The following is a 23,337-nucleotide window of genomic DNA, read 5'->3' as shown; positions in this document are numbered from 1 at the left end:
GGTGGGTGAGCGCGGGAGGGAACTCCACCAGTGGAAGGCAGCTCCTCACATCTCGCTTCAACGGAACCAACTAGATTTAGTTCTGACTGGATGGCAAGAATGACAAAGCAGCTTGGGGACATCTGGAATCCCAAGGCAAACACCTTGGTGACGAGATGACAGGGACATTGGTTACAGGAGAAAACCAGTGCTGGGGAGGTCTAGGTGGCTCTGGCTGTTAGCTGACTTTTTCCTGATTTGTTTTCTTATCCCCACCCTCAAGACAGTGTAATGAAATAGCTACAGAAACCTTTCAGTCTTCAAACTTCCAGCTTCTCAGTCCACAGATAGGCACAAGGCTTCACTTCTGAGCGCCTGTCAGTCCTGTATGCTGGCATGAGGCACAGTTTAGAAACAGACGGCACACACTGGGTAAGTAAGAGAGGAGCTTTTAAAACCAGAACACGGGTCTGATGATGTGTCGGCTCCCTCAGCCTTCCCGACTGCCTTTGTATGTCAGTTCTCTAGCGCAATAAGGAAATCAATCTTCTCAAGGGATGGTCATCTCTGAAATGGAGGGTGTGTGATGAAGGAGACTACGCAGTACAGGGCCCTGTTCTGAGCACATGCTACCATGCCAGCCTTAGAAAGCGGCTGGCCATCCATGGCTGCCTCCTTGGAAAGTCTCCTGTTGTCTGAGTGCTCACTGTTACAGTCATAACGCACGCTATGGAGACAGTGGTAAAGGGTCTTCAGAGCTATAGCTCAGTTTGCTAAATTCAGTATGGATGACAACTAGTGGCCCAATCCTGAGTAAGCATGCTGGCACACACACACCACACACACACACACACACACACACACACACACACACACACACACACAAAGGAATGCTGTGCGTGTGTAATTCCTATCCCTGCCCCATTGCACCCCCACCCAACTCCCACTCAAACATATGCACAGCATTACTGGTCAATGTGCCCAACCTTCACTTGGGAAATCTTAAAAACTAAGTTTGGCTCAGTAAAGCTGTAAGTGGATTTGGCTGGTCTCAGTGCAGCCTCAATGAATACAGTAGTGAAACAGAGCTGATAATCATAGCAACAGATGGCATCACAGAGATGGCCAGAGACTGACGCCCTGCAGGAGGCAGAGAGCCACTGAGCCCAAGACCACCAACCACAAGAAAAGTTATTGCCTAAGAACCTGGTGAGGCTCACGGGAAAAATCCAGCCTGTTCTCTGGCTTTAACAGCAGAGCTGAGTTAAATGGGAATGTTGTCTTTGATCCCAGCACTCAGGAGGCAGAGGCAGGGGGATCTCTGAGTTCGAGGCCAGCCTGGTCTACAGAGTGAGCTCCAGGACAGCCAGGACTACACAGAGAAACCCTGTCTCGACAAATACAAACAAATAAAGGGGGTCGGGGTGGGACTGAAGCTGCTTCTAACCAAATCCTTTTTGGGGCCAGGGAGAATAAGGACTCCAAGGGAACACTTTTAGAACAGGCTAGAGAAGCCACTGTGGAAAGGGGATCATTCTCAGTGTGCAGACAAAGGCAACAGGCGTGGCAGATGGAGTTCTGGCTGCCCAAAACAGGAAGGAGGGTCCAAATTCCGAGGCAGACTAAATGCTACCCATTAAGCTTGTGGTCAGAAGAGAGAAAATGTCCCGTGAAGTCAGCTCAAGACAGAGATGCAGTGCTGAAATACAAAATGGAAGGGGGGCCATTCAGATCAGAGGTGGGAAGTGGTGGGAGCATCCTGATGGCCTAGGGTCTGCTATCGCTAGTGCCTGACGACTGGTATTCAAGCAGACTTCCTAAAGGAGAGAGCTGAGATGACTGCATCAGAACTCTCCGTGTGCTATCCCTATGAGGGAAAAATATACTGAAAAAATAGGTGTAGCGGAATGATGAACCTCCCAGGAACCAGAGCTGTCTTTGTAAGATCACCTACCGGGCTGGAGTGAAAGGAACCGAGGGCCGTCTGCCTCCCCATCCCAGGCGCCCCCTCCTGCAGCTGCCTCATACGGTATTCCACACAAACTTGGCTGCTGTGAACTCAAGCGTCTCCTGGGTTCTGAGGGCACTGCGGAGTCACACACAGGAAAGCACTGTATTGCCCTTCCTGGCCATCCTCTGCTGCTGGCTGTGACTGTCTTCAGCTAGGCAGGGATATCTTAAGACAGGCCTTTGTTAACAGGTCGCACGCACGTAAGGTATTAGAAGGTGGGAAGTTACCTTCCTATCGGGCAACAGTAACTCCAAGCACTTGAACAAACACTCAGAGCACACACTATGGTGGCTGTGCCCCTCCCTCGCCCCTTTCAGCATCTTGTCGGTCAGGAAGGTACAACTCCTGAAAGAGATCTCCAGGGCCGAGGGAGGTACTGGAGGTGAGAGCAGAGACAGACAGGCATGCAAGGATAACAAAGGACGAGTCTAGCCCAGCTCTTTTCCTCTCAGCATGGGGAGCGGGAGTTTCTGATTTCACACCATACCTAAAAGCTGGAAAAGCTCAGCAAAGATTGACCGTCCACAGGAAGGAGAATGACTGTGCAGCTCTGTGGCTATCCCAAGAGCTCAAAAGGACACCTAGACACAAAAGGAGAATCTGACCTGGTGACCCCCAGAAAACGACCTGATGGTAGATTTGAACCTCGATCCCAAAGAGGCAAATTCGTACTGTGGGTGAGACGGCACAGCTTCCTCGTAGGCCCCGAGTCCGTGGGCGTGCGGCAGCTTCTCCAGCAGAAGGACTAGCAAGGCCCTCTAGCTGGCTCAGCAGAGCCGGCCTCGGGCAACTACGCTCTTCTGGTGCCACCACACTACCACACAGACTGGCACTGCCTACACCAGCCAGGGCTCGGTAGCCTCTGCTGCATTTCTCTCTCTCAAAGGTCTTAGGACAACAGAACATTTTGCTTTTCTGATGCAGTCAGAGTTCCCTTAGAAACTGGAGCTGTCTTAGCGGCTGGGGTCTGTTCCTTTAAAACGGCAACCAAGAACAAATAACGAGAGGACGGCGCCAGAAAGAAGCTGTCAATCATAATCACCTCCTGGTCACTCGTGGATGTGGCTTGTCAGAAAAATATGGTCCCCCCATCCCGTCCTTTCTGATCCAACTGAGAAGAAGCAGACAAAACTCGACCAAGGAGGAAAGACACAATAGGTATATTTCTTCTTAGTAAACAAAAGGAAAGAAAGACAATGCAATCTCCTAAGTGAAATAAAAAAAAAATCAAATAAACCATGGAAGGTTCTAAGTAGGTGTGGGGGTTCCTGAGAATAAGAACTGCTACTCTTAAATCTGTGGGTTCAAGTACTACAGTAAGAGAAGATGGCTCCATGTTACTTCAGCTTTTGGAGCTGGGAAGAACGTACATTTCCCCGGGAAATCCATGGACAGGAGCAGGACCAGGCCCTACCTAGAGCTCTTCAAAGTCACAGACGTAGGTGGGGTAGCATCCTCAGGGCCCTCAAGGACGACTCCTCACATTGGAGTAACCAAGACTCACACCTAAAGGGATAATGCAGTCAGAGTGTGCCCCAGTAAGACCAGCTACATGCTGTGGCTCCCGAGTATCCAGCCAGCCAGAAGGGGAGAAGAGGGTGGTCGTGTGCCCTCCTCCCTCAACAGCTTTGAAGTTCAACACATTTGCTGAGGGAGGAGGAGGTTAAGGAGACGGTACCTACTCTCTATCTTAGAAACTGGTTCAGGTAATGGACAAAGAGACGGAAGCCCTGCTTAACGGCCCATTCCACACTGTCCTCCAAACAAGGCTCCATCAGACCCACGGAGGAGAGATGGGATGAGGCAGAAAACACTGAGCCTCTCTCAGACACACACCGCACCCCCACACTGACGGCTGCTGCTGCTTCTTACCCACAGTGACAGTGTGCCATTTAATCAGGTTGCCAGGATCATTTTCATACAAGGCCAGCAGATGTAATTTTCTTTGATGCATGAATAGTTCATCATTTTGCTACTAGATGACAAGGTGATCACAGGGTGACTTTATAACGCAAGTTCACGGTTTGGTATTTTGAGTTCTCAAAATGAAAAAAAGATTTATCAAATATAAATATCTTTAAAAAGTAACAAAAGTGCTACATATGTGATCAAGGAAAAAATTTCCATTAGTTACTGCCGCTTAAAGTAGATTAAACTACAAATATTACCACATCCATTATCAATATGGCTTCCAATTATTAAATAAATTGCCTGTAGCAATATAGCTTTCACACCTCCACAAGGACAGAGTCAAGGGAACAAAGCAGACACGTCCTGCTGTGTCCCCCACACTCACGATACAAGTGGTGAATGTCCCCTGCTTTTTCTGCCCCTGGCTAGGCAAGGATCTGCATCTGTGACAATCCCCGACAGAGTCCTAGCTGGAACTCTGGGCGGCAGGCTTCGGGTGATGGGTTCAAAGCCTGCTCTTTCACTCACTTTTGATCTCGGCTCTATCCTTAGAGACTCTTAGGGCAGCAGGGAAGAGGCACCCATAGGAGGCAAAGCGACTTCCATGGTATCTCCAGCACTTTCCCAGGCAGGCGCTGGTACCGAGTGTGGAATGTATAGAGGCTCTGAGAACTGGGCTTAGCATCCATCCGACATTCAGCTCATACTCTCCCCTACTGCTCTCAAGCTGGGGTTTTGCTTTTCAGAACTTGGGTTTTTTTTTTTTTTTGTCATTTTTGTTTTAGGATCGTGGTCCCAAAGGCAGAAGGCAGTATGTTATCTACTAAGTCACACAGCTCGTAAGAGGAAAGGATGTCTGTGTTGGGCATGTTAACATCAACCAAGAACTGAGCTCGGGATTCCAATGACATTCTTAGCACAGCACCCAAAGAAGTATAGTCTAGCCACGCTGTGACTAGGAGGCACGGCTTATTGCAGCTGAATCAACCAATCTCCGGCTGAGGCGGGGCTCTAGTGTTCCTTGCTCTCCGTGGTGGATACTTCCCGGATGGTGTCTGTCGGTCCTGTGCCACTACCTCAGCTTGCATCCTGTCAGTCTTGGGGCAGGAACGGGGTACAGCCTAGTGGTACATGAATCTAAAGGTACCCAAGATTTTACACAGAGCCTAGTATTCGAGAACTGAGGGTTATCTAAATACCTGGAAGCACTTTCTTGGAATGCTAAGACAGAGCAGCGAGATTGTTTAGCCTCAGGGGCTGGGAGAGGAACGTTTGGTTGGTTGGTTATTACTTACTGGGATTTTAATACTGAGAGAGTATATGCAAAGGCTGAGGGCACCATGCCATCTTCACAGAACAAGACCCTAACGGCTACCTGACATACAAGAAACTGTAAGTTATACTGTAAGAACACATGTTAAGGACCGAGGAAAGTCTGCTAAGGTGCTACGTCTAAACTAAGTTAACTGTGTGATCCTCCCTCATCAGTCATCATCCAGGGCCTCTGTCTTGATCTCATTGGCTCCCTGCCGGGCCAATGCCAAGATAGTGTGGTTGACGGCTGCCATCTCCACAGCTAGTGAGATGGGGTCCTGGTGGTCACTATGGCTCGTGCTGTCATCCTAGACGTGCAGAAATAAGAAAGGAGTGTTATTCGCTGGCCCGGAACAGTTCTCAAGCTTACAAGAAGGCATGCAGGGGTGCCGTGCAGGGGACAGAGCATCTGTGGAGGAAACTGCCCAGTGCATCTCATGGTGGAGTGAACTGTATTTAAGTAGACACTGAATGGACATGGGTCCAAAGACTTTCAATGTTTTTGTGACTCAACAAATAAAAAGGACAAAAATGATTTGTTTTGTTCTTATTTTCACTGAGAATTTATTTATTCTACCAAAAAATTGCTAGTGGTGATCAAACCTGAAGTGATGAAAATAAACTAGGAATCTGGGTTCTTCTTTTGCCACAGACACAACAGTAATCACTGAGCCCAAACTAGCGCACTCCTAAATCCACAAAGCTATTGAGTGGCTACTGGAATCCGTGGGGTGTCCCTGCTGAGAAGAGTAAAGAAAACTGAGAAGTCCAGGCCCCTACACCTTACAAGTCAGGGAGGGGTCCTCAGTTACACAAGCACAAGTGCCGGATCCCACTGAGAGCTAAGAGAAGCTCTCCGCCCTCTGAGCTCCACACAATACACAGTAAAGCTGCTGCAGGCTTAGTGGTACATGTCTGTAACCCCAGCACTCCCAGGCTGAGGCAGGAGACTGACTGCAAGTTCCAAAACCAAACCAAATCAAAGCAAACCAAACCAAACCCAGACATCAGAGGAACGCAGCTGTGAAGGAAGCTGTCCTTCCAGGGTGTGTGCTGGGCACTGAAGGTGCTATCGGAGAGAAGGGGCGTGTCTCACCTGTCACATCTTCAGGGGACTCTGTAGCAAAGAGCTTTGGAAAGGGGAAGTCCCTTGGGGGAAAAAGCATAGGATGTGCTGCCCTCAGGGCATCTGCAAAAAAAGATGGAAATGATCCATCTATGTGGGTCAGCTGAAAAATAACAGGAGCGTTTCCGACAAGGAAGGAAAGAGCAATCTCCTGAGCCAAAGCTGGAGCTGTGCTTGGAGAACCAACTCTTGTGGGGAGATAATCTTCTGGGACACATGGGTGCTACTGTTTCATTCTGGCTTTTAGACATCAGCCTTTAGGATTGAAGAAGGAATCTGCAGAGAATCAAATGCCAGTCTGGAGTAGTGGGGTACACAGAAGTAATGAAACACAGAGAGAATGAAGAGCATGGCAGACGGAGGGACAAGGAAACCACCAGAAGAAAGAGCAATGCTTCCTTGCCAGAGTCTAGGGAAGGGGCCGTGTGTTCTTTGAATTTCCCAAGTGGAAATGAAACTTAGAGCCTATAGAAAATCTTAACGAAGTCTGTCACCATGTTTGTGGATGGGGGACTTCCCCAACTGTAGTCATTGACTTATTCCATGCAGTGGCCACATTTAAATACACTTTCCCCAAGCAATGCAGAGCACACCAGGATGAGATGAGAAGACGTGCAGGGATTGCGTTTATGACAGGAGGAGTGTGCCAATGTCCAGAGAGACTCTGGTTAACCATTCCTCTGGGCATGAGGGCCCCACTGTGATGGGGCTGGAGTGGGCGGGGCCTTCTGCTGTGTCCCGCATGGTCCATATGTAGGCACCATCACCGCTGCCCGCGTGCCCCTAAGTGCTTCTCAAACACTGTGTGTGTGGTAAGTGGTTAACTTGCTTGTTTGGGTCAGATCCTCCTCTCTTCTTCTACCTTCTCTGCTTCTCTGCCTCCCTCTGAACTTCTTCCCTCCTCCTCCTCCCCATTGCGTGCTTGCCAAGTGTCCTGTTGTGTGACAATAAACCCACAGGGGTGGATAGAGATTACTCACAGATTTAACAGGACAACAGAATCTTACCACATGAACATCTGACTAGACACAGGAGCAGAGTGGAGGGACACTGACTGCCCCCCTCCCCATACGACCACACCCACGGACTTGCCATATGCCCCACCACTCTGTAACCAGAAGCCTCAGCTCAGCCACCCACCTGCTCGGAGTAGTCGTTCCCATCCACGTCATCACTGTTGGAATGGCCTCCTGGACTCTGTACATCTATCCCATGACTCTCCAGGATTGCTGCTTCTTCGAAAAAAGCAAATAGATCCCTAAATTATCTGCTGCCTCATCACTGTGGCTGAACCATGACTTTTATGGTGAGGAAGTCAGAACATGGTTAATCTGTTTCTAATGAGCTGTGAATGGGAGAAATTGAACTCTGTGTAACCCAGGGAAGATAGAGGCCTGGCTTCCATACACATTAAACTACCAACCTGGACTGCTGGGCACTTCACAACACTTATTAAGTCAACAGCTGTCCTGGTGGGGCTGTACAAAGTAAACGAGAATTGGGGTGACCAGTAAGAAGTCTATTCACAAATGAAATGCAACTGTGTACTTCTTGTGGTGCTGGGTACCAGAGCCAGGTCTCGTCTGTCACTGTGCTACTCCAGCCCTGAAACACAACTTCAGAAGTTTAACTGAACCCTTTACTCCTCCCTCGTCCACTCAAATCTCACTTTCGCCAGCTTTGAATAGGACAGCAATCCTGTATTTTTTTTACTTTTTTTAGTTGAACGCACATTTTCACATGGTCTCCCACCCTCCAGCTTTATTAAGATCTGGCCGGCAGTGGCAACTGTTTAGAGTATACAGCTCAGTGTGCAGCAATAAGCATACACTGGGAACTGACAAAATCCAACGTCAGATTCTGAAATGCCCTTACTGCCGCTTTTGCTTCCCGTCTGCTGACTCTCTTGCATCCCAGCTACTGATGGATGTTTCTCAGCGTCTAGGTCATAGCTGCAGCAGTAACCAGCAGGACGGGCACATCCTAATTCCTCTCTTAAGACCCCCATAGAAATCCTTAATATAAGCCACATGAGTAACCCATTGCTCAGGGGTTAATTCTACAATCTGGAACATTAAGAACAATCAGCTTTATAAATAACAAAGACATTATTAAGACACAGATAAAACAGTGCAGGTAACACTGACCTTGGGATTAAAAAGGGAAAGAAGAGAAGCCCTGGTGCTTCTCGTCAGACCTAAGTGGTACGATACTCAGACCTGCAGCAGCTCATCCACTGGCCACTCTTACCCATTTCTAAACTTCTCATGAGAGAAGGCAGTCTCTCTGATACATTACCGATATTCGCTCTCCTCTTGATCTCCTTCCGTCTATTAGCGAACCAATTATAAACTTTCAGCGAGGTAACTCGTTCCAGGTCGGACAGCTTTTTGCCTGTGAATGCATGCAACAAAATTCAGATAATCTGTATCTTGGATCCAACCAAGACTGAACTGTTCTTAAGAAATATGTCTCTGCTGAAAGTTGCTTTTGGTTCTATTTACTGCCAAAATAACAGATGGAGTGGCTTCTTTTTTAGCACTGCTTAGTACTAAGAACCCACTAAAATTATTACTGCGTCAACAAACACATAAATGAATACACAGCTAGCCACAACTCAGGAAGACATACTCAATAGTAAAAAATCCACAAAATCCGTTTACGTAGTTTCCGTTTAGTACCGTGGAGGTGTCATTTAATTGGCATCATTGAGAGGGACGTAATTCTTTATGGAAGTGTACAGATAAAATGACTTATACCTGTTTTCCTGGTATCTTAAGATATGTTATATATTATGTAAGATAGGAGATACATGTTGCATTGAAGGCTAATGGCCATGTAATCATCCGCTATTGTGACTGTTCTGAGTCACACAGTACCACTCAGGTCAGATTTCAGATTTATTGTCTTCTTGGCCATCACAGTTAATTCTTACGGAGATCCCAAGCTAAATTGTAAGCAGCCATTAGCACCGTCTCCTCCTCTCCTCTCCTCCTTTCAGCCTTGAATCTGTATGTGTTTCCATTTGTATGTGTTTTCATCTGTATGTGTTTCCATCTGTATGTGTTTTCCAGAGGGAGCAAAGCCATGCACTGGGACCGTAGATCTGTGCACTCAAGGTACAGACTCCTTCACCTGGAGGTGGAGCTGAGTGTGTAGGGTAGATATCACTACAAGTTGGCACTCTAAGTAAAGGAGAATAACCCTCCTCACTGTTATAAAACTCTGATATTCACATAGTGTTTAAGCCATCAAAACAAGTGGCCACACAGAAACTAGCTGCTTGGGCCAAGGCTCTGAAGTACACTGGGAATAAGATACATAGGCAGTACCAGTGTCTGTGGACCCCCACGGGAGACTTCAAAGGGGACCACCATGTTCCCTTAGCTAGGCAGAAGCCATCCCAATGTGGGAAGCAAACAGTCTAACCCCCAAAAGCTGCCTCACAAAGGAATACAGATCTGTCATGAAATGTCACGGCACAGGTGTGTGGGTTCACGTGGATCCATGGAAAGAAAACTCAGAGGCACCATAAGAATGAATTTAGCCTTTAGCTGCTGCAGGGAAATCCAGTCTCTAAGGACTGTATCCCTTTCCCTTGCCTAGGACATTTTTATTTTTCTCTATGTTTACAGTTTAGCCAGTTGATTTCTATATGTTCAAAACAATCGGAAGAAGCTCCCAAAAATACAATGCCAAGTGCAAATTCCTGGAGCCATCTGGTACCAGTTTTCCAGGTTTCCTGAACCAAGTTTTGCATAGGCCTTTGTATCCTTGGGAGACTCTGAGACAAGAGTCACATGGGGTGACAAGAGAAACCAAAGGTGTCTGCTACACAAAAGATGGATTAGGGCTGGGTGCTACTCTCTGGGGGCAGGCCAGGAGTAGTCAGCGTGAATGCAGCCACACAGGTCACACAACTGTGAAAAAATGGATTTACATACTTTTATTAACAAAACTTGCTTGAATTTTCACACTTTATCATTACTTCAGAACTGATAAGTTTATGCTAAATTTTGGAAAAAACAAATCCATAATTTAAAAGAACCTTCAAGGCCTCAAGTCTCATGGAGAGTCATTTTGTGTGTGTGTGTGTGTGTGTGTGTGTGTGTGTGTGTGTGTGTGTGTGTGTGTGTGTACACTTCACTCAGGTCACATTAACATCACAAGTGTCATTTGGAGAACACTGGGCTGGGATCTGCATTAGGAGGGCGAGTGACCAGACCACTGAATGTAACTGAGCGCTGCCCTCTGAGCTCACCTCCTTACCTGGCTTCTGTATGACTGCATTGCAAGCGTTGGCAATCTCTTCTCTCTTTGCTTCGTCTGGGTATTGATTCTCATTGAAGTAGCTGTGGGGCAACCACAAAGACACACTTTACTTTAAAATGTGCTCATTAAAATGTCTTCTTTAAGATGTAACTTGGTATAGTCCAGGATGTCCACAGGAACTTTCTGGCAGATGGAAACGGTCTCTAATGTGTTCAATATGGTAACCCCCACCTACGTGCCCACTGCGCACCTGAAAGAAAGCCGATGTAAGGAATAGATTTACCTTTTACTTCATTGAAATTACTGTATGTGACTAGTGGCTACATGCTGCTGTGCTTCATTAAAAGATTCCTCTAAGATAAAAGTTATTTTTTTTAATGAATCCACCTGGTGATGATCATGTTAAGCTAGGCTTAGAAACTTAATATTATGCCCATTCTCATGAGTGGTTCTCAGATTTTATATAGATATTTAAAATTGTGGATGTGTGTATGACATGACCTTAGAAGAAATCAGGGGAAGCAAGAGGAATGATGGGTGGGGAAAGCTAAGAACAGGGAGGGGAGGAAGGAAGGGGTGTGGTCAGTATACAGTACCCACATGCAGGGGGACATTACAGTTATTTTGGTGTGCATGACTGACGACGGAAGTCACGGAGCCACAGAGTCACGTTACTAAGCACTGGTATCAACACAGTTTTTCCTTTTTTGGTCATTTTTTTAAATAGCAGCAAAAACTGGAAATTAACCAATTATCCACGAACAAGGGATGACAGAACAAATTATGGGGTTTCTATATTTATACACAGCTATTTTAAAATAATTAGGAAGAAAATAAGTTAGCACTCTGTCCACTGACCTGAATGGATGTTTATAGCATATTCCTAAGTGAGAAAAGTAATCTACAAAATAATGTACAAGCAAAAATGCGGAGAATTAGAAGATTGCTGTCTGCATGTGTGCCGGTTCACATGGGTGAAAGAGAATACACACCAGGCTGAGAATACTGAGCATTCACTGCTGAAGAAGAGGCTTAGGGGGATACTAACACGGTTCATTTTTTTATGTTAAAAAGTAGGTATTACCTTGGTCCAACAGTATCTAAAACACGAGGCTTGCTAAATCCGTTGTTAGATTAAGCAGACTCAGAAAATGTAGGTGGAAACAGAATGCTATTATTAGTGCTACTTTTTCTAACATCGATGAACTTAAAGAAAAAGAGAACTTTCATGCCGTGAGCCTGGAAACTGACAATCAGGCAATGACCTTCTTGGATTCTAGTACCTACCATTTCTTCAGGACCGTCCTTTTCCTGAAAATTAGCCAGTCAGCAATGGCAGAAAGACCAGTCATGGCCCACATGCCTCAGAGGCCCCTCTCTTCCTAAGAGCCCCAACCCGACCCCTGCTGCCCTCTCCTCCTTCGAGGTCTCTATGGAAGGCACACCTCACTTCAGTCCAGGAAAAGCTGGTGCCTCGCTTCTTCATCCTCATCTCTAAAATCCAAGCCCCCAACTGCATGCTCCCACTCTTGTCTCTGACCATATTCTGCTTGCTGTTTCCCTTGGTGTAAGCATCTCCTTTTGCATGGTCCTTGGAGTGCTAGTGTTCATGCTGAGAGTCTTCCAAGCCACCGTGCTCACAGCTGCTCCGGGTCCATGCTGTCTTGGCCTCTGTGTTTACTTGAACTAACTTTTGGTTAGGCCATGGCAGCAGCCTAGCTTTACCTGGAGCAGACTTGGTAGCTAGAAACAAACTTCAATGACAGCCAGGTGACCAGAAGGCATACTAACATCTGAAATGTCATCCAATTGATTCACTTACCCCAAATTCACCAAGTAGTTATGAATTACCTAATAAGTGCTTGGCATTGCGGTTAAAGAATTGGTTTCTGGCATCAAGGAGCTCACAATGTACTTGAGAGAGAGATATAAGTAAGTGTACTTGTGGTGAAAGGCTACAGGATTTGTGGACAGTTCGGTGTGCTCATGGTCATGGGAGAAGTCTGCAAAGATGTCACAGGGAAGTCCGAGCTAGGTCTTGAGGACGGGTACTGTCAAGGGGAGATGGCAGATGAGGCCATGAGAAGTCTGGGGCACCAAGTGTGTTAGGACTTCGTAGGACGATGCGATGAGATCAGTGCTGGTGCCTGTCCCTTCTTCAGAGGGAGAGGGAACAAGCTTGCCATGCACTTGCTCTCTCCTCCAGGTATGAAGGGCCATCCGCTGAAATCAGTGGAGAGCCTGAGAGGTTTTCATACGGCAGAAATGTAATCCCACCGGTGCTTTACAGGAAGAGAACACATCCTCAAACATACTGCTCTGAATTCTACCTCCATAACCTTAAGTTCTGAATTCTCCAGTCAACTTCCTATGTATCTCTAGCTCCTCAAACTTTATTCTTTATCTTCTCAGCAATCACTAATCTGTAATTGTTTCTCTTCCCCTAAGCAAAAAATAAATGTCTACTCCGTCTAGCCACATCCCTTACTTCTTGCCTGAATGACCGACAAGCCAAACTTGTCTGAGAGGAACCTGCACTGACGAGTTCTTCTCTTCTGCGTTCCTGCCTGCCGATCTCCCACGCTGCAGGCAGTACCTTCCATTTTTATTCCCATCCTTCTCAAAGTACCAAGTGTTCCCGAACACCACAAAACAGAGTCAAGTGGTTTCCTTCCTCTGCAATCTGAACTGGTCCCTTTGTTTCTGATGAGAATTCTTTCATGCCTTGCTCCTCGGAAACCTTGTCACTCTGCAGTCTCAAGCCCTCACAGCTACCACTGTCACTCTTTCTGCAGATGACCTTGCCTTCGTGGTTATTGGTTTGCTAGATTTCTCATCTTCTGAACTGCTAAACTTCTCTAGGCCATTATTCATTTCTTTTTTCAGCCGAGAAAACATAAATCATCCTCCTTTTCAAGGTCAACTTCTCCGCTTGTCCTTGATTGTATGCCCTCTCCTTTTCATTTTCTCAAAGTCTTTCTTGCATTTCTCAGCTTTTCTCTGTACCAGTGTAAAGATCTATTTCACTGACTTTATGATGCTCATTTCTTCATTATTGTGATCTTTGAAATCAGGACACATTTCCTAACTGGTAGTATCTTGAAATTAAATGGTAGTGTTTTGTTTTTTCCTTTCTCACCGGCATGTACAATCAAGTGTGCCTTACAATCAAGGCTTTGTAAGACTAGATGGAATACAGTGGCTGCTAAGGCCTAAGGTCCCATTTGAGTGACAACTCTATGGCCAGTATACCTTATAACTTTTGGCCAAATGACCTGAAAGCCAACGACTGATTGATATTCCTGACACATTACTTAGGTTACATCAGTGTCCTGTTCAAACACTTTCAAAGGTTTACTATGGATGCTCTGGATGCCCACATTCCCCCCAAACTAACCCCCCTCCTGCTGTGGACGCCATATAAGTAAGAGAGGAAGCCTGTGCCTGTCTCCTGACAGAACACCTGCCTTCCTCCAGTGCCAATCTGGTCTATCCCCCAGGACACACTGGCCTGAGAAACTAGTTGTCTTTACCCACTGAGTCCTACAGGCGCTCATCTACTCCTTCCTCACAGCTCTTCCTCCACAGAAATGCACCAAAGCCAGGGTGCAGGGCAGACTCCACCTCAGCCTCTCGCAGATGCTGGAGTCATAGGCGTGTACAGCTAAGCCCAACAGAGAACACATGCAGCTGTCAGAGGCCTTTATCTCTGCTGAGCAAGAATGATGCACAGAGCAGGAAATAAAACGCTGGTGACACGGTGGCCTCCCACAGTCTGCTTCACAGAGTTCTCGGCAGGGCTTCCCAAATGAACAGACACCACTCTTACAATGAAAGGGCTGCAGGGAAACACTGAACTAATTAAGAACTAGTTTGATGATTAATACAATTCTGTAAACAATTTATGCTCTAAAAGTGGATTGGCCTCAGGTAGAAGGCATTACTGTTGTGACTGCAGTGACTAACAGAAAAAAGCCATACTGGTTTGGGAAGCTAAATGAAAATGTTGAGTTATTCACGGCAGAATGTTTTCTATTAAGTCAAAGTTTTAGAGTTCACTTTTATTCCGTATTTCCAGGATTAGTAAAGAAGACCCCAGTAACTTCCCTCAAATCAAGATCTCAGGAAAAGGGGAATTTATTCATAGAGTTTAAGCCTTATTTTTAAAAAGTAATCTTTTTTCCCCTCTATTAAAAACTGTTGTTGTTTTTTAATTATGTGTATGAATGTCTGCCCTACATGTATGTCTGTGCACCGCATATGTGCAGTGCCTACAAAGGTCAGAAGAAGGCGGTGGGTCTCCTGGAACTAGAGCCACGTTGGGGCTGGGAATTGAGCCTGGGCCCCCTGGAAGAGCAGCCAGTGCTCTTAACTGCTGAGTCATAACTCCAGACCCTATTGTTTATGATTAAGAAATGTTCTGCTCAGCCTCACTGCTGAGCTCTGGCTAACATCTGAAGAATTAACACTAATTCTTCATAAATCATTTCAAAATCTGAACAGAAAAGAGTTTTTCTAAATTCATTTTACAAGACTTGCACTGTCCCAATACCCTGGTGACCACAGATGCCAAAAAAAAAAAGGGAAAAGAAAAAGAAAAAAAACTTCAGCTAACATCCAGTAAATGGAATCTAGGAGCACATTAAAAAGACTATTTATCACAACCAACTGGGAGACATCCCAGGGAGAAGAGGTTCAACACACACAAACCCCTGAGCATGACACAGCCTCTCACAGTGTGAAGGACAAAGCTGTGTGACCATCTTATTGGATGCACAAAAGAAATCTGGTATTTCCAATACCCTTTAATGCCTGGTACTTATCATTTCTTCAACAGGAGATGAGGTAAGCCTGGGATGATGGATCAGGTCTTACCCATCACTTCTTTAATGGGGATCTTAGGTCTTAGTTAGCAACCACTGTATTGCATCCAGGCCAACAAAGCCTTGGTTGTAAGCAGTAGAATGAACTGGACACCACTCTTACCAGTTAAAAGAACATTCAAATCAAAATTAAATATAAGACTTGAAGCCAAAAGACCACCAGAAGGAAAATGATAAAGTGCTTTGGGGACATCAGCATGAACAAGGATTTCCTGGACAAGAACCCAATACTACAGGAAGTAATAACAAAGCGAAGAGACAAGCTACAGAATTTGAGAAAACATACGACAAAGGATCAACTCTAAAACAATAAGGAACTGAACCTCATCCCCTCTCTTGGGCAGTAAGGTTCATGCCTAGGATCGCACCATACTGACTAATCTAATGTAACAAAAGCCCTGGGTCTTCCCTTATGTGCTCGGTGAGAGGGAATGTTCTTAGAGAAAAGGGAAGCATCAAAGAACACGACCATGTTTCTAATCTCACAAAGGGAGCCTGCTTGGCCACAGCAGAGACTAACAAATGTGTGTTTATTTACTCAACAGACATGTGAATAAGAAATGCATTAAGGAATGTAAGGAGGAGTCTGGGGTGAACAGAAAGCAGAGGCTCCAAGCAAGGTTTCTGGTGGAACCAGCATCATTTCTTCGAGCAGAAAGAGTTTCAGGGTCCCAGCATGCTCCACATATTTCCTTCAGGTATGTTGGTGGTTTTAGCAATGGAGACACAGATGACTGTAATTACATCAGAACAGTGTTTCTTTTTAATAATATGTGACCAAATTGGACTATCAAAGAAGTCAGCAAATAGACTAATGTCTATAATTTCTTAATCGCTCATTTAATCACCCAAAACATCGTTCGTCCTAGTTTCTACTTATCAGCTGACTGTCCGGTGCCAAAGATGAAAGAGACCAGACTTCCCAGTGTGGTCAGAGCAGCCAGAGGTGAACAGGGAACTGTAAAAGGAACCACAGTGGCTGCAGGCACAGCAAGCCCTTCTGTAGGAGGAGAACGGACAGGGGAACAGGTCTCAATGAGGAGGAAGAGTTTTCAGGGCAGAGGTCTGGGCACAGGGAAATAATGAGAGGCCAGTAAAGGAATCCTAAGGGAGCCTGCAGCATTGGAAGGGGACACAGGACAGCCTGAGTGCATGGTGCCTGAGATAGAGCAGCAGACCAAAGGGGAGGAAAGACTGAGTCCACACTGTGAAGAGTGGAACCAACTCTTTAGGCATTTGAAGCCATGTTTATAGTAGGGACAGCTGAGGGTCAAAGCTATTTTGTAGAGCAACAGAAGCCAGGTTGGTAACTGTGGCAGTAACTAAGGAGAAGGCACGAGGCAGGTTCAGGCATGGCGACAGAGGAGGTGGGACCCTCTGGAGTGGTACTCACAAGCCCTTATGACAGTCCTATAAATGATTTTCATTAGTCACCTCCTAGCACTTGAACTTTGTTTTTGGTTTGTTTCATTTTCTTTTAAAAAACAAAACAAAACAGAAAGCATTTCTACTGCAGGAGATCTTGGCTGGTCATTTCTCAAGGAGAGTTGAAATTAAACCCTGGAACCTCAAACACTCTTCTTTCTTTTGGAAATGCTTACAGCCCTAGACACTCTAAAATGTACACACATGCCTGTGGGTAACCAACCTAAAGTGACAGCAAATTCTGAGGACACTGCACATCACAAAGGACATCATCAGTGAGTGACCAGTGCATATAGAGAAACCAAATGATTGTTCTGCTATAGGATGATGGGAAAGAATTAGAATGAAAAGTGGCAAAATAATGAGACGAGAAGCCATGGGCCAGGAACAAATGGCAATGCCCTCGAAGCACTTACATTTCACTAACACTTCAGTCTCTGAAAACCGAAGCCACACAATTCTCCCCTTTGTGTCTTGGTGAGAATGCAGAAAAGACAGAGACCAGCTCCAAGGAGGGCTAAATCCACATGCACAGACATTTCCCTCTGTGTCCCCATGCAAGCTACCTCTGCAGAGGAGATCTGCAACCTCACTCTTTTTGTTATCAAGAATAAGCTTTCAGGGTTGTTGCCTACTACCCACAATTCTGTGTGAATTTCTTCAGAAGACATCAATATTAAACCAGCCTTCATACTATGAAGTGTAATCGTCCCACCTCCCATTTATGAGAGCATCTATGTGTGAAATGATCTTGAGCAATAAAACAATTAAGATGTCTTCATTTCTTCTCTTTGTTTTTACACAATGGGGTAAAGGCAGAGATGACACAGATGGGAAAGCCCTCCTCATGGAGGGGATCTGTCTTTGCTAAAGGCCTAATAAAAAAATCATGCTGTACATGGTAAATACATATAAACCATTTAAAAACGCCAGAATTTCCCACATATAAACAGTAGCCAGTTAGATAAGTTAACACAAAAGTATCTATGTATTTATAAGAGCAAGATAAATAAAACAAAATAAAGTAAAATGTCTAACAAAAAAAGCAGAGGGGGCTGGAGAGATGATGGCTCAGCAGTTAAGAGCACTGACTACTCTTCCAGAAATCCTGAGTTCAATTCCCAGCACCCACATGGCAGCTCACAACTGTCTATAACTCCAGTTCCAGAGGACCCAACACCCTCACACAGATATACGTGCAGGCAAAACACCAATGGACAAAAAATAAAAATAAATAAATTAAAAAAAAAGGAAACAGAGAGAGCCAGGCATGTAGAGATCAGCCTGGTAAGCCTGCTCTCAGCAGGTGGAGGTAGGAGGAAAAGGAGGTCAAGGTCACATTCAGCTGTGAACTTGAGGCTAAAGTCAGGTGGGGCTGCTCACACTTGTAATCCTAGCACTTGGGAGGGAAAGGCAGGAGGATGTCCGTTCAAGGCTAGCCTGGGCCACGCAGTGAATTGCTATCTCAAAACAAGAAAACAAGTAAGGAAGCATCTCTCAAATCAGACCCACCTGCTTCTCCATCTACTTCAGCCACCAGCCTCTGTATACAAACGGGGGCATAACTGGCTATGCAGTAAGGCCACCCTAGCCATAACGTCCTAAATCCTCTGATCTTATCCTAAGTTAGGTCCAGAAGAGAAAGACAGTTGCTACCTTAAATGTTCATAAATTACAGCATACTCTCAAGGTAGCACTCATCACAAAATTATGTTTAAAAGGACATGTAATGACAGCTTATATGAAATTACACAGCCAGTATAAGTCTCTTCTGTTTAAAAAGGTATGTACATAAGATAGAGATATGACTGAAAAACACAGCAAGTGTTAATGATTATCACTTAGTGATACCATAAAAGGGTCTCATTTTCTGCTTTAGATTTTCTTGTATTTCCCACATTTTATATACTAACCATATAATAACTTTATAATGCAAAATGCAATATTTGAAAACAAAGTATCTTATGATGTGAAAGAAGTAGAATTTTACATAATTTTTATAAATAATAAGTTTCTTAGCTTGCCCCATGCCTTTTAGAAACATTTAAGAGTGTTTTGCAAACACACTAGAGTATGGCAAGCAAAAGCCATCCTGCACTAATGCCTTTTTACAGATGAGCTCATTTTTAATTCTACAGGCAGAACACAATAAAGAATGGCTCTCCCCACATCAACCTTTTAAAAGGTGTACGTGAAGAGAAAAGCTAAAATATAAATGAGTTCTGTTCCAGAGGAAGCTGTCTGTTTTTCACAGCTTGGCAGCATCTTCAAGTTTTAGAAGAGAAAAGCTTGTGAAAGTAAGTTTTAAGCAGAAAAATTAGTATTGGCCTACGGACCGATCAAAGACATAAGAAGACAAATTTTCAAATCCTGGTTCATAATTGCCCATGGAAGACCATAACACAGCCCACTGCATGCAGATTTAGACAGACTGTAGAGCAGACCCTGACAAGGACTCAAAAACCTTTAAGTTGGAAGGAAACATCACCAGGTCAGCTTCTTCCACCTGTAGTAAGGACATGAATTTCACAGATGGAGCCAGGAAGGAGAAAGAACTGCCTTACTCAAGGTCACATGTCCTGGAGCTCAGGTTTCCTGACTCAGCTCATTTGCTCAAAGGCCTAACAGGAATGGTCATTGTTGGTTAAAGACAGGCTACTGTTTGTGACTTCATTTAAGATATACAATGCAAATCCCCAAAGATGAATGAATCAACTAGCCCAAGGTCCTGCTAATCTCACACGAGTTCCTGGAAGCGACAATGTGATGGCATCAGTGAGAGAGACCCATGCTACCTGCAAGTCCACAGCTGCATCTCACCTAAGGGCTTTGCTTCCTTGAAAAAGGAATCTCAGGGGACAACCATAACACTGGAGTAAACATGAGTACACATTACCAGTCTGTGTTTACACTGGGGTTCACTGAGCCTACATGCATCGATATCTCTGCAGACAATAGAAAGTATAGGCTTCCAACTAACTCCTTATCAGGATAGTAAGATGCCCTTTCTTATTTGTTTGAAAACAAAACCAAAAAGCCTCAAAGCTGAGAATTATGGACCCCATGTATGAAATGTGGCCTTCCATGGTTTTCATCTTGCAAAGCCCTTCACTGTACATTCCATTTTAGATGTTCTGTGGACTCATGGCACGCTGCTGTCACTGGGCCATCTGCTCCTTGGTAGCTAGGCATTAGTCACCTTTTACTGTCATAAGTTATCTGAAAGAGGGAACTTGAAGGAAAAGATTTATTCTGGTTCATGGTTTGAGGGATATGGTAGTTTGGCATGGTGGAAAAGCATGATGGGAGCTTACTCACATTCCAGCAGACCAGTCAAAAGGGAGGACAGCGAGCCAGGCCAAGTTATATACTCCAAAACCCACTCCCCAGAAATCTCTTTCCTCCAGGTAGGCCCTATCTCCTAAGAGTTCCACAGCTTTCCAAAACACTACCAGAAGCTGGGGCCCAGTTTTCAAACACACGAACCCAAGGGACATTTTACATCCAAGTCATTATAGATGGAGATACTTCTGGAGTTCTCAAGAAAAACAACAACAAAACCAAAGAAATATTAAACCTGGCAAGTTCCCACCATATTAAAGAAAAACAACTAAGAGCACTCGGGAGGCAGAAGCAGGCGGATCTCTGTGAATTCGAGGCCAGCCTGGTCTACAAAGTGAGTTCCAGGACAGCCAGGACTGTTTCACAGAAAAACCCTGTCTCAAAGAAAAGGAAAGAAAAGGAAAAAAAAAAAAAAAAAAAAACTAAGAAAGCAACTGCCTGAGACAAGCGACCTGACTGAATTTCATGAAATTACCAAGCATTTGGTCAACTCTCCATTTTAACAATAAAGAGAAGGGTATGCACAAAGGGTGGTGTTTGGGTCTGCCATCTGCCAGTTCATGAACTTTCTAGAAAAATCACCAAATGTGAGTGATAAGCAGGTCATCCAAAAGTGACATTTTGGAAAGTTCACAAACTCTTGGGCATTGGGGCTGGTGAGTTCCTCTTGAATCTGCTTCACCTACAGAACAGGCTGGGTTGTGCCTTTGGCTTCTGTCCTGCTTTACTGACAGGAAGTCAGTTTGCAAGAGAGAACTGGAAGGTGATCTAGAATTAGGTTTCTCATACTTGGCAGACCAATAATGTATCATAATACAAAGATCAACAAAAGAGGATTGATACAGATCAACTCATTGTCTCCTGGATGTTTTTTCCTTAGGATCAATACCAAGCTTTTGCAAAATGTACATTCATGCCAAAAGGATAATGTCTGAGCCTAAAATGAGAACTGATTTTCCTGGGGAATCAATCTTATTTTTCCCCCCTCATCTCAGTAAGTGGCAAACCAAGTATATAAACTCTCAAGAATCAGGGCTGCAATACGGCTCAGCCTTTGGCCAAGACTGAGTGAAGAATCAGGGTGCACTGGTCTGCAGTTACCCAGGTACTTCCTGAAGGCTAGCTTTCCACTTCCTGTGTCTTAGGTTCATGACCATTTTCAGTGACAGTCAAACTACCAGAGTATAGGTAATGGGCCTTCAGCTGTCTTTTAAAAGTCAAGTTATAGGCCAGGCGGTATGGTGCACGCCTTTGATCCCAGCACTTGGGAGGCAGAGGCAAGTAAATCTCTGTGAGTTCGAGGCAAGCCTGGTCTACAAAGTGAATTCCAGGACAGGCTCCAAAGCTACACAGAGAAACCCTGTCTTGAAAAACAAACAAACAAACAAAAAGTCTACTTACGGAGAACCTTGTCTCAAAACAAAATAAAAAATAAAACCCTCCACCAAAAATTTTTTTCTTAAAAACAACAACAAAAGGCAGGGTGTGGTAGAGCACTCCTTAAACCCTAGCTCTCAGGAAGCAGAGGCAGGTAGATCTCTCTAATTGAGGCCATCCTGGTCTACAAACCAGTTAGTTCCAAGACAGCCTGGGCTACTGTAAGGAGATCCTGTCTTGAAAAAAAAAGTCAAAATAATTCTGAAAATACCTGACAGGATACACGTTACTATCAATGCTACAGCTAAAAGACTGTGTAGCAACTGTATTGTTAGTAAACGTCCAAGGGATAACTAAACAGAAAGGCTATTTAGATGACAAGTCAGCTGATGGGTATATGACAGTCTCAAGATAGAAACAGAGTCTGGGCTTTTGAAAACTATATTCATTTATCTTATTTTACATGTATGTGTACAATGCCAGCGGAGACAGGAAGTGGGCATCTGATCCCCTGGAACTAGACTTAGAGGTGGCTGTGAGCTGGGAATCAAACCCAGGTCTTCTGCAAGAGCTGAGTCAACTCTCCAGCCCTAAACTTTTAACATATGCCATGTCACCAAAGCAACAGAAGAGATGATTTGTATGAGGCACTGTATCATGACAAGGATTGCTAGGGTACACAGATCTTCCAAGTACAGTTAAAAGAGCACATCCAGGGATTTTGTACCACGAAACTTAGCAGTACATTCAAACTTCCTCAACCAAAAGACAGCCACATAGAAGACTGACTCACAAGTCCATATCCTACCACATCCACAAGAAAGCTTTGTGTAAGTTGTGATCTTAGGGTCTAACAACTCCTTCCCACACTGTTAACAGGAGCCAAGATCTCCTTGGATCATGCTGATTATATAGTGTCCCCTAGAATCTCCCACAAGAATTGATACAAAGTAGAAGTTGGCATTATTTGAACCGTAAGAAGAAAAGCTCACTTGTTTCCCACAGAGTTTCAGTAAGTTCAGTTAGTTTACACACACCTAAAGTTTGGGTTCTTATGAAGCCATTATATTTCACGGTGACTCTTGAATATGATACCGTCACCCAACTGTGCTTCGTTTCTTTGTAGACGATGGCCACAGAATGGCACGTGGGCACGGGGCTGTCTGCTCTACTTAACCGGCTCAGAGACTAGAGAAATAGGGTACAAACACTGTTTGTTAAAAATAACAACTGCTGGCAAAGTGTCCACAACGAACGGGGAAACTTTTAATCCACCTCAAAAGCATCACGACAATTTCTCTTTCAGCTATTTCTGTTTGACCAGAAAGGAACCAGGAAGCATCATTTGCCAATTTTAAAATGCATTTAAGGACAGTTCATCTTCTTATTGGCTATGAGAAATGGATTGGAATAACTTTACTTGTCAATAAGTGGCAAAGTTTTGTTGTTTTTCCTCAAATAGTTTAATGGATTGAAATGAGGTCATGTCCAGGCTCCTGCTGTCTCATATAAATGCTAAGAACTTCCTTCTCTGCAGAGGGACAGGAGCTGCAGCTCATCACGTTCCACTTGAGTAAGTCCACAACAGTATGGAAGAGGAGGAACTCATTTGAAAGTTCAACTTCCAGCACCTACTAATTCCAAATGCATCGTTCATTCCCGCAGCATTTCCTATTCTAGAGCAGCAATGACATCAG

The 23,337-nt window shown here is 44.7% G+C and overlaps 1 protein-coding gene across 18 annotated transcripts in view; it reads right to left on the bottom strand.

Moving 5' to 3' along the window:
• The window catches only part of Hmbox1 (homeobox containing 1), a 160,612-nt gene that overhangs the window by 24,366 nt on the left and 112,909 nt on the right, over nucleotides 1–23,337 (bottom strand). For 6 of the 18 annotated variants that reach the window (XM_037208452.1, XM_037208454.1, XM_028884132.2 and 3 more), the window contains 5 exons: nucleotides 10,611–10,693; nucleotides 8,640–8,735; nucleotides 7,482–7,576; nucleotides 7,204–7,275; nucleotides 2,232–5,523 (listed from right to left, as the gene is read on the bottom strand). In XM_037208452.1, the coding sequence (XP_037064347.1) occupies nucleotides 5,386–5,523; nucleotides 7,204–7,275; nucleotides 7,482–7,576; nucleotides 8,640–8,735; nucleotides 10,611–10,693 (484 nt within the window). In that variant the 3' untranslated portion in view covers nucleotides 2,232–5,385. The other 12 variants (XM_037208460.1, XM_028884141.2, XM_028884133.2 and 9 more) reach the window with 11 other exon arrangements.

This window comes from Peromyscus leucopus, chromosome 9 (assembly GCF_004664715.2).
Source record: "Peromyscus leucopus breed LL Stock chromosome 9, UCI_PerLeu_2.1, whole genome shotgun sequence".
NCBI classification, from domain to species: domain Eukaryota; kingdom Metazoa; phylum Chordata; class Mammalia; order Rodentia; family Cricetidae; genus Peromyscus; species Peromyscus leucopus.
This window is presented reverse-complemented; position numbering and strand designations above follow the sequence as displayed.